At 36.0% G+C, this 11,350-nt stretch overlaps 1 protein-coding gene across 2 annotated transcripts; it reads left to right on the forward strand.

Annotated features, from left to right (window-relative positions):
• The first annotated feature begins 2,484 nt into the window (after nucleotides 1–2,484).
• On the forward strand, nucleotides 2,485–10,795 carry LOC103703293 (mitochondrial pyruvate carrier 1). Of its 2 annotated transcripts, XM_008786101.4 has the most exons (5): nucleotides 2,489–2,841; nucleotides 4,767–4,881; nucleotides 9,458–9,512; nucleotides 9,598–9,733; nucleotides 10,493–10,795. In XM_008786101.4, exons 2-5 carry the CDS (start codon nucleotides 4,789–4,791, stop codon nucleotides 10,527–10,529), a joined length of 321 nt encoding a protein of 106 aa, XP_008784323.1. In that variant the 5' UTR covers nucleotides 2,489–2,841; nucleotides 4,767–4,788; the 3' UTR covers nucleotides 10,530–10,795. The 2 variants fall into 2 exon arrangements, with proteins under 2 accessions (XP_008784324.1, XP_008784323.1); XM_008786102.3 differs by lacking the exon at nucleotides 10,493–10,795 and having other exon boundaries at nucleotides 2,485–2,841; nucleotides 9,598–9,737.
• Nucleotides 10,796–11,350: the final 555 nt, after the last annotated feature.

Raw genomic sequence — 11,350 nt, forward strand, 5'->3', positions numbered from 1 at the left:
TGCCCTTACAAGAAGAAAATGAAATTTGAAATCTAGAAGGATGATGTGGATTATACAAGTTTCAATTGATAAAAAAATATCTCTATATTCAGGTTGTAAAGGGGCCAAAGAAAGCATAAGATATTTTTGCAGTCATCTAGTTAAATTTTAGCAAGATAAAATATCACAAACAAAAATTACTTGAAGAGCGAATTATATAGTTCAATAAGTGATTGGATGTTGTTGTTATTGTTGTAACATTAGCAATGGTTGCTATGGCATTTCACGACATTGACAAGTGCAACATTGTCGGCATGAACTTCACAATAAGGAGAAATGTTGGAAGTCCATTGCATGTTCTACTTGTACTAAGATTTTATTCCTAGTTTACCTTGTTTCTTATTCTAATTCTAGCCGGAATAGTCTGTCCTTTTTGTGCTGGCTATTTTAGTTAGGTTGATCCTAGGCTTAACATATTTAAGTTTATTTTTTAGTTAGAGTGGAATATTAATGTTTTTGCTTTTTAGTATGAGATATTGATATTTTTATTTTGTAACAGGAGAGAGTGTAGTTTTATAAATTAAGGAGAGAGAGAGAGAGAGAGCTGCATGAAGAGTTAGAGAGAATTTCTTTTTGGTTAGAGAGAGAGAGAATTATTTTTGGTAAGGTAAGGCATTTTAGAGAGAAGGAAGGCTTCTTTATGAGAGGAACTGAACTTATTATTTTAGCTTTTATTTTATTTTGAATAAATTTATTTTTTTTTCCAAATTTTTTCTTCCACTATTATTTTCTTCTTGCAATTTTCTGCACATATTTTTTGAAATTCGGTGTTTGTTTTGGATCTTGAGTCGATCCATTCAATCTACTCTAGATAGTGTGCTGTTCTACAAAAGATTATCACCATGAGAAGAGTCGACTCTTCTAGATGTATAAGGAGATTGCTTTGAAACCGGGGGACACTTTGCTCTTCTCTTACATGAGTAAGCTTGATGTTCATCTGATTTGTAGAAATTGGATCACTCCCCAAAACTCGAGATTAACATTCAATATTAGAAAAAAAATTGATGCTGCTGTAACATATATTTCTTTTGATTTTTTTTTATATTTTATCTTCTAATTTCTATTGATGTATTTATAATAAATCCAATTGTGGCTTTAAAAAAAAATAATTGTTACATGGGTCCCACACACAAGCAAGCTAGGTACCCACTCTGTCGTCAAAATAGGCGTCCATCATGAAGGAAGTATACGATCCTACGGGTTGTCGATGGCCAAAATAGGTTCATGCCCTCATTATACCAGCACCATGTTCCTAAGAGAAAAAGCTGAAAGGGCCTTCATAAATGACAAGATGTGGTGATGTTATATTATTACGATGCACTAGTTTAGAATGTTGAATACCATTTGCTCTAAAAGTAAAAAAAAAAAAAAAAGAGGTGTTAAGTCTCTCTTATCTTGAAATAAAACATAAGTTAGGTGGTAAATCAATCTTTATGAAAATTATGTTACTTAAGGTTATTGTAAACTATCAATTATTTTATACTATGCTATTATATAGAAATTTTGGAACCTCAAAACTCTCTGCGTCTGGATGTTTCAAGATAAACATGATCATGGTCGCAGCCATTCATCAACCATCCATCATCTTAAACCACTGATGGCTCCGATTAGCTCGATCATCTGCACAACAAATGAAATTTCATGATCACAGCCATCCATCAAGCTTCCATCATCATAAATAATTGATGGCCTCAGGTGGATCAATGATTTGCATGGCACACGAAATGCTATCCTTGTTAATAGAAAGGCTTCGGCATAAAGCACAACATATGATTTCTGCTGTATCCTTCTGCATTTTATTAGTTTAACCACTAAGATCAGGTATCGCGTATTATCACCATAAATATAATAATATCTTTGAAATTTATGAATAATTATTAAAATAGTGAGGAGCAAATGGAATAAGTCCAAGATCGGATGGATTGGTTGGGCTGAGCCGTACGAGAATTTTGCATGAATATCCTTCTAAATATCGAATTTTGTATGAATACCTTTTCAAAAATAATATTTACATGTATACCATCGTAAAACACTTGTTTTACTATTTTGTCATTTTTTATCTTTATTTTTTGCATATTTACCCACATCATCTAAAAATTAACGGTTTCAAATTAAAATGATTAAAATATTCTTAATGTATAGATATGCAAAAAAAATATTTATAAAACGATCATGATGAAAGATAAAAAAGTAATTTCAAAATTTTATTTTATATTTAATTAAAATAAATATAGTTTTTATTAACGGTGTTAGAAAAATCGTGATATTAGCTATATTTGTGCAAAAATAGTTTTTTTTTGAAGGTACAAAAATAATATAAATTTTAAAAGAGTATTTATGTAATTTCCAATTTTTAGAAGGGTATTTTTGTAAATTAATCCAATGGAACAAGTCCAACACTGGATGGGTTGGTTGGGCTGAGCCGCACGAGAACGGCTCTTTTAATTTCCACCCGACCCAATTCCTCCGTCAACTAACCACTTCCTCTCCCTCTCTCTCGCCCCTCTCCCTCTCTGGATCTCTCATCCCCCAATCCGATCGGGTCTCCGGTGCCGGCGACCTCCGATCCTCGAACCCTTGGTTCTTGGCTTCGGCTCTTCTCCCCTGTGGCGACCGGATCTCTTCCTGTCGCCCGGATCTTGGGGAGTTCCATTCTCATCTTCTACACCCTTTCTCTCCTTCTCCCGAACTCTCATCCCCATCACTAACCGATTCTAGTTTCGGGCACCGGCGATTTTCGATCCACCTTGCCCCCGGACGCGTCCGACTCTTCAGTTCGGCTCATCTCCTCAAAGCCCACTGGTAGCTCTTCGAACACAGATTGATATTTTTTGCTTTTCTTGCTATTTGGTCTTGCTTCAATCTTGTTTCGTAGTTGTCGTGTATTCAATGATTCCGACTCTAGATGTTTATTTTATTTTACTTTGTCTTTCATCGGTAACGACGCTCTGAAAAGAAGACCATAATGTTAGAAACGACAATTTTTATGTTTTTGATATGATCGGCACCGAGGTTGTTCGAACACCAAGACTGAATTAGGTGGTTATGCTGGCAGCACATTTCATGCATTCTGGCATTACAAGATTATGTGGTGGGGCGGCGGTTTATGTTAATAACCAAACCAGATCATGCGCATGTTTGTGAAATGGTCCATAATTTGTTTTGAAAGTTGTATGCATGGGCGTTCAGGAAAAGCTCTAATTAGGCTTCTTCTTAGTGTGGAAATGGTCCGGTTATTCCTTTATGCTAGATATTCTATATGTTGGAATTAAATCTGAAGTTCTTGAGGTATCCTGACCAGCAAAGGAATTTTCTTCGTATTACTTGCATTAGCATGCTCGAACACTTTATATGAAGCAAAGCTGAGATCCTTATGGAAATATTGGAGAGTGCACATGGCCTACTTTTAAGTGGGACTCATGTCGAAAAAGGTTCCAGTCTTATCCCTGTGCATAGAGCTGCTGGGATTCTTGACGATTTGCCCATATGTTGATCAAATTCGAAGAAGTTACTACTAGTTGAGGTATCATCATTGATGAAATGCCTGTTGACACGAAATGATGGGTATCTATTGAGAAAGAATATCAAATGATCAGTTGTTGTTGACCTTGCGCTTCCATGTTGGTTTCCTGGTTTTGTTCTTTGGTGCCCAAAATGTCTAATGATATGTCTTTTCAGTAAATCTTTTCTATGTAAAGAAAAAATCCTCGTTGTTATCATCATCGTCTTTATCATTATCCAAGACCTTTTTGCTGTCAAAACGTGGAAACTCTTAAGTGATGAAGCTCCATGGAAGAATTGAGCCAGTTTTATAGTCAGCTCTCAACCTAATGTCACGCCGCTAAGCTTTAATCCTGATTATCGACCAAGGTAATTTAAAGTAAGAGAGAGGGGCCTAGCATGAACATAGAAGGCCATTGGTGGACAGAAGACACTACATTATTGGTTGCAGAATGTTCATGCAGCTAGGAAACAACTGTTGAAATTCCCCTAGATTTGGAAGAGTGTAAAAAGAGGAAGGTGCTAAATTTCAATATAGGGTGTCATACATCCTTGAGACACAACTCAGAAGCCAAAGATTCTAACTGAAGCACTGTTCCATTCGTATAGGCACAATATCTATATGTCATCACATCACCTGTAACTCAGAGTACCCTGCTTTCATGCAATTAATCAGTTATGTTTGAAGCTATTGTCATACTGCTGTTTATATTAAGAATCCGTGCTGCATGAAGTTTATATTTTAATGTGCTTTTTAATTATCTTTGTGAAACTTTTTGCTTGAGTTAAATATATATATATATATATATATTTCCTAAGCTTTACACGATGTTAGTAGAGTACTAGCTCCTTACCGGATCCCGATATGCATTCAGTTTATCTAACTGAACTTTTCCTGGAAACTCCCTCCCTGTGTTACTCTGACACATCACACTCAAGTTCCAGATATTGTCACAGATTTGCTTGATCAAGTGAAGTTTAATTTATAATGCATTTTTAACATTTTATTAAATGTTTTTTAATCTTATGTTACATGTTTTGTGCATTACACTAGCTTATCCATTACCAACGATTCAGATAACAATTCTTGAGGAAACAATGTCCTGGTTCTAAGAGAAGGGCCTTTGGATGCTAAGTTTTGTGTATGACATTGTCTCTGCCTCTAGAGGGTTCTAATGTTAAGATGTCGGTTCTCTTTCTAAATTTATAATCGCAATAACAAGCAGGTATTGAAGCTCATTTACTGCAATGGCGGCCTTAAAAGCTTTTTGGAACAGCCCTGTGGGCCCCAAGACAACTCATTTCTGGGGACCTGTTGCCAATTGGGGCTTCGTTGTAGCTGTATGATTCCTGACTTCTCGTGTTGGTTATATTTTTATAGTTTCTTTCTTTATTCTCAGCATGTTTCTGTAAAGACTGGACAAAGGAAAAAAAAATTGCGGCATTGTATTAAAATGAGCACTTTTAAGTGAGAAAAAAAATGCATGACATCATCTTATTCTTTGCTCCTTGAAAAATAAATAATACTCTAAATTTAATATTTGCACATTATATTACTTTATGGACTTTTGTTTGTAGATTGTTGGTTGAGAGCTATGTAACCCTAACACTTTGGCTTACCCATCTACCAAAACCTGCCCCTTACGTGAATGTGGTGAGATACATTGGTATGAATAACAAGAAATCCTTAAAAAACAGAAGAATTTGGAACTTAGACATGTTTTCACATCCAGCTCCGGTAACCAAGTCTGTGCAGCATAGATGGGGTTATAGGCATTGTAAGCTACTGGATTGGAACATTGAATTGTTTTGAAGTTGTATTGTTTGTTGGCTATCAGATTCATACAACTAGTTTTTGCTTCCATTAGACAAAGCTATAAACTGATGGCTGTTTTTTTTCCTGACAAGTAGAGGCATAGAAGATTTGGATCTGCATTTTGTAACAATTTAAAGCTACATTGTCAGTAATTTATTCATGGTTTCTCAAAGCATATATCAAGCAATATTCAATTGTTTGAAAATTAGTTCATTTTATGGGCTAACTTTGCATTTTTGAGATGCTTATTCCTCTTACTTATGTGCCTTTTAGATTGTACACTTGCAAATTGATATGTCTGGTTATAACTTGTATCCTCCAAAGTCCTTTTAGACTATGGGTGGTAACACATTATAAACTAAACCTAAACTAGTTCAGATGAATACAAGTATCAAAGATTCAAAAGAACCGGCAATGCCATATATTAGATGCAATCATTATTTCCAAATAGATACTTTATTTGTCAATGTTGAAATAATAATGATAATTTGAGTTAGGATGGGCTGCTTTAAAGAGCAAATGGCTTCATATACTCATAACTTTTTTTTTTGGTCATTGGCTTTGCTGTAAGATTTGTGTGAAGATAATTTCTTTACAATGTCAAAACTGCCTGTATTCATATCTCACACAAGTGGTTTTCATTCTCCTTCTTCCCTTATTGTGCCCACCCCCTCCTCTTGCTACTATAGAGCCTACCTCATTGGTGGCTTCCCTGTGTAATGGGTTATCTTGACACTCCATTTTTAACCTATCTAGAAGTGTCTAACACTTTTGGACACTTGGACATGGTAGGACATGATAAGACACAATTGGATGCTCCACTTTGAGGTGTCCTACTGAAATGAACAAGGTTTCTGATGCTTGGCACTTTTTTTAGAGTGTCATGCAAGGGGCTCTTAGTTTTAAGTGCTAAACACACTTGCAATGAAGTGTCCTTAAGTTTTTCTTTCTGGATACTTAGCGAAATGTTCTTATATTTCTAATATAAAGTTATCAAGATTTTATGGATGCTTTAAGCAAAGTATCCCTATGTATTTAAAGTTATCACAGCTATATCCTATATGAACACTTTAAGCGAAATATCATTATATTTTAAATACACATATATCATGGTTGGTTATCATTTTAGGTATCTCAACAAATTTAAATGAACCTAGAAAATAAATTAACAACTTGCAAACTCATGGCTATTCCATTAATTTATTTGTTAAATAGCATATAAGTTTCTCTCTTTTGTTGCATAAGATTCAAGAGACATAAACACACTATATATATAGATACATACTAATACTTGTGTATATGCACATGCGCCCGCACACACATTATATATATTATATATTATGTCTCCTTGCCTAGATTTTTGGAGATTGCCATGTCTGACGCTTGAGGACACTTGGACACTTTGCACCATGCTGAGCGTCTAGGTAACACTGCCTATCTTCCTACATAGATAGTGTTGATGCTAGTGATCACACCGCTAAATTAACATATCCTCTTCAGTTCCTCTTTCCACTTCCTATTTTCCCTTTTCTATGGCACTAGCTAATAGAGGACACTATAGCCTAGGTTTTAAGTTTAATTGAAGTTGAACCTTAGTTTTGGATTTTGGTCAATCTCGGCAATTTCAGTTACTTTCTGTCGAAATTGACCAATATCATTCCAGTTTTGGCCAATTTCAGTCAAAACTAGCCTTAGATGCCTTATTTAAGTATATAGGCTATATAATATATATTTTCAAAAGTTTCTCTTTTTTTTTAGTTTAAAAAGAGGAGATAGATAATAGATTTAACCTTTGAGAGGTCGAGGCCTTCGAAGAAATGCTCGCAAACAACTAGATTCAAAATATCATAAAAATAACATTTTCAAAATGAATTTAATATCTATAACTAGAGGCATATGATTAAATATTTACTTAAACACAAAAACATTAGAAATGCTCAAATTCGTTATATTTATGAGTTCTAGTTCGACTGAGTAAAATGAATTCTCAAATAACTTAAGTTCGAGAAGTCAATTACGTATACACACATAAATTTGACGTAAATGCAAATATCTAATTCAGCCTAATATTGTGGAAACTATACAATGAAGAAGCTATATCTAAAATGTTCTGGAATAATCTTCTTGATTTCTTTTGTTTTCCTATTTTTTTCTTTTTTATGAATTTTCTATAGATTTTTTGAGCGAAACTCCAAAACTTGGAGCAAAATTTTTAAAGTCACCGAAACTCCACATACCTAGCCCAAAACCATAATGGAGTTTTCAAACCCTGGCTAGAGCAATGGAAGGTTGTGGTTGGATCAAGCTCTTTTCCCTCTTCATCCATCTCTTTCATCTGAAGATCGATACCAGTAGCTGAATCACCGATCATCTGATAAAGGTCGGATCCACTTCAATTAGCCGGGAGATAACTCAGCCAAGGTGGGGAAGCTTCTCTGCAAGCAATCAAGCACTACAGGGCAGCTATAGGTAGGGGTGATGGTGTCTGTGAATAGTGGCAGTTGGTTGACTTGGGGGCAAAGAGAGACAGGTAATGGCCAGATAGTGGAATGGGAGCTTTCTTTGTGTGATGACAGTTGGTAATATGGTTGATCCGCCGAAGGGCAGAGAGTGCACTGCTAGAGCAGTGGCTCATGGGGGGAGAAGTTGTGTGAGGAGAGAGGGAGGGGCGCAAAGCTGCTGCCTGTCAGTGAGTTGGGGTAGGATCCTCAAATAGAAGATATATCTTAGACAGTGACTTAAATGACTCTGGTGATGGTACCCAAGACAATATTCAAACGATGTCTGCTGGCAGGCACTCGAGGTGGTGGATATTGGCCACAGTGGGCTGTAGCGAGTGATACCACTGGCAGTATTCGAGCACAGGGTAGAGAAAGAGAGGGGGGGAGGGAGAGAGAGAACAGAGAAGGGGTAGGGGGTGGGGAGTTCTCTGTAGGTATGTGTAGTCAGGCAACAATTGGTTGGAGTTTAATGGTGCCAATGATTGGTTGATTGTTTATAGGAGGTTGATGGATTTGTCTATTGAGAGGGGGTGAGAGAGAGAGAGAGAGAGAGAGAGAGAGACAAGAGAGTGGGGTGCAAACTAGATGCAAAAAGCCAGAGTGGGGGAGGGATACATCGTGGAATTAGAAACAATTCTCTTTCCTTTATTTTGTTTTCTTTTCTTATAAAATTTGAGCTGTCCAAATCTGAATCTGATGTTAAAAAATTTTGAAGTGTTTGGCCCTACATATTTACGACAATAGACCAGCCTAACTCATGATAATAATAAACTACTGGTCAAACTTTATAAATTCTTCTGCAGAAGGTAAAAACAATGAAAAAAATAACTCGTCTCTAAAAAATTTAGTTAATTGAACAAGTAATTAGTCAGTCACTAAGAGTGGAACTACATTTGCAGAAACCAAATTATAGGCTGAATATGAAAAGAGAGAAGAAAAGAAGAAAAAAATAAAAGTTTTAAGTTATTTTACTTAGAAATAAATATTTGGGAAAAAATATGCAATGAGAGCTTCCATTTGCTTGTTGTATTATGTGTATCGGGTATACATTTTTCCATGTTATATGGATGAAAAGTAACTATTATCCTCAGCAGGTCTAATGTTACTGAAACGAGTTATTTGTATTTTATAGACCTTATTTGCATCATGCGGGACATAGAAAATAGCTATAAAGAGAAAATTTTATGCTAAAATTCATTAGTCTTTTCATTTTTTGGTGCATAATTAATTTGAAGTTTGTCACCACAGTGAAGTCAGATACTTCCAATCGGCTGTTTAAAATTATCATTCTTTTGAGTTGTTCTGACAGCTGACTGTGGTGGCTCTCACTCGATGCAAGTCGGTCATATCTGCTTTTGAAATCATTCAACTTGGCTGTCAATTGTGAAGATACCCTGTAACTTTGCTGCTCATACTGTATAGTTTTTTGACTAATTCTTGATCACTGTGTACTGGTGTTCCAACCATATGTGTTCTTTCTTTTTTGTTCTTTTATGATGAAAACCTTTATCTCTTTTCTATTCATGTTCTGACCTGTTCATTATATAATTGTATAACTTGATTGGTTTGTGAAATTGTTTTTGTGGCTCTGCTTTTTCAGGGTTTGGTTGATATGCAGAAGCCTCCAGAAATGATCTCTGGCAACATGACTGCAGGTTAACTAGTTACTTGGGTTAGAAGATTATGATTTTTCATTTTTCCATTAGCTGACCTAGAGTAATTGTCAATTTGGTTTCGCAGCCATGTGTGTGTATTCAGGGCTCTTCATGAGGTTTGCATGGATGGTGCAGCCACGAAATTACCTGCTTCTAGCTTGCCATGTCTCTAACGAATCTGTTCAGCTTTATCAGCTTTCTCGTTGGGCAAAAGCCCAAGGGTAAGAACGTTGCTCTGAAGTTTTCTGGGGAATTTACTTGGCTCTGTATCTGAAAATTACTGAAAGGCCTTTACCTGGATGCTTCTTTGACCTCGTATAGATAAGTTGCTATTTTGTTTACTTTGGGAGATTGCTTAACACATTGAACCAGGGTTTTGTGGTACCCGTGGATTATTGTTTGTGTTGTTTGGTACTGCTATGACATGAATCTTGTTTAGGCTCCTGCTAACAACTCAGTATAGCAGCCTTGGGATGGTTGTAGCCTCTTACGTGGTACTTTTATTGATGGATGTTTTTTGAGTTTTAAGAAACTCTGCTTGTCATCATCTTATGCTTTGTAGTTGCTTGTTAATTCATGGTTTGTTTTGCCCGGCAAGCCCATATCTTACTGCTTACTACTACATCAAACAAACATTGATATTCATAATCATGTCTGACAAAAAAAGGGTGTTAGGTGCATGACAGGCTGTTTTTTTGGTAAAAGCCTTAATTTGAAATGGTCTAAATTGGTGACCTCTTAATGTGTATCTCATATACAGTGCTACAAAATGCTTAACATTAGGTACCGACTTGATGATACATTAATCTGGTCAGGAAATAAATCAATTCACATCGTTAACTTAGTGATTTTGTGCAGGGTCAATAAATTGAAAATGTGCATTTCTCTGTTCTTGGAATGAAAATTTAAGAAAATTGCTAGTTCTTTTGTGGTCTTGTGGTCTTTGGCATTTATTCATGTTATGACTGTTTTTTAAACAGATACCTGGTTAAGAAAGAGACGGAGGTGCAAAACTAACCTCTAGGAGGTTCTTCAAAGTATTTTCTGCAACTCAGTGAGAGGATGATGTGCAACTCAAGCTTCATGTTGGTCAGCAAGCACCAGAATCTTTTATGTGAACCATTATTGCACGAGAAATTCCCCCTTAAAGTGCTATTTTATTCAGACATCATAAACATGTAATGATGTGTTTTCTTTCTTCTTGAACCTTAATGAATTACTTGTACTTCCCATTTTGAGTATGATAAGTTCCTTACCAGGGCATGTACCAAGTTGCTTGTTCATGTGGGATCCGCCTCTCTCTAGTATGATCTGAGCATCTACTAGCTCTTAGCTTATGTGAGCCACTAATTACCAGCTTTGTGTCTTCGATCCAGGATAATATCATTGGTATCATCTGCAGAGGCATATTTGGATTTCATTTCAAGCACTCAACTGAATAGGAGTTTGAGCAAATTATAAAATAATAGATCCCCTCATCATTTACTGGCATAATTATGATCTTAGCCATAATCTGGTCTCTATGACCTTTTCTCTCTTCATGGAGCCTCAGCCGGCATTCTCACCTGCGCTGCCATGTGAAGCAGCAACCTAAATTATTGTTTCATGGTTGCGTATGTTGATCTTCTGATTTAGGGATGTCGATCCACTAAGATTGATGCTATTTGGACCAGCCTTAAAAGAAACCATTACATGTAAACGGTATCTAACTTTGCAATTTTTCTCATGTCAGCAATTGCTTCCTGCGTGTGCACAGGTAAGGTGACAAGCATGAACAAAACGGATGGCTGGGGAATCATGCTTGTCTAAGGGCCATTTTAAATATGCTATGGATTATG

Source organism: Phoenix dactylifera, chromosome 11 (assembly GCF_009389715.1).
Source record: "Phoenix dactylifera cultivar Barhee BC4 chromosome 11, palm_55x_up_171113_PBpolish2nd_filt_p, whole genome shotgun sequence".
NCBI lineage: Eukaryota > Viridiplantae > Streptophyta > Magnoliopsida > Arecales > Arecaceae > Phoenix > Phoenix dactylifera.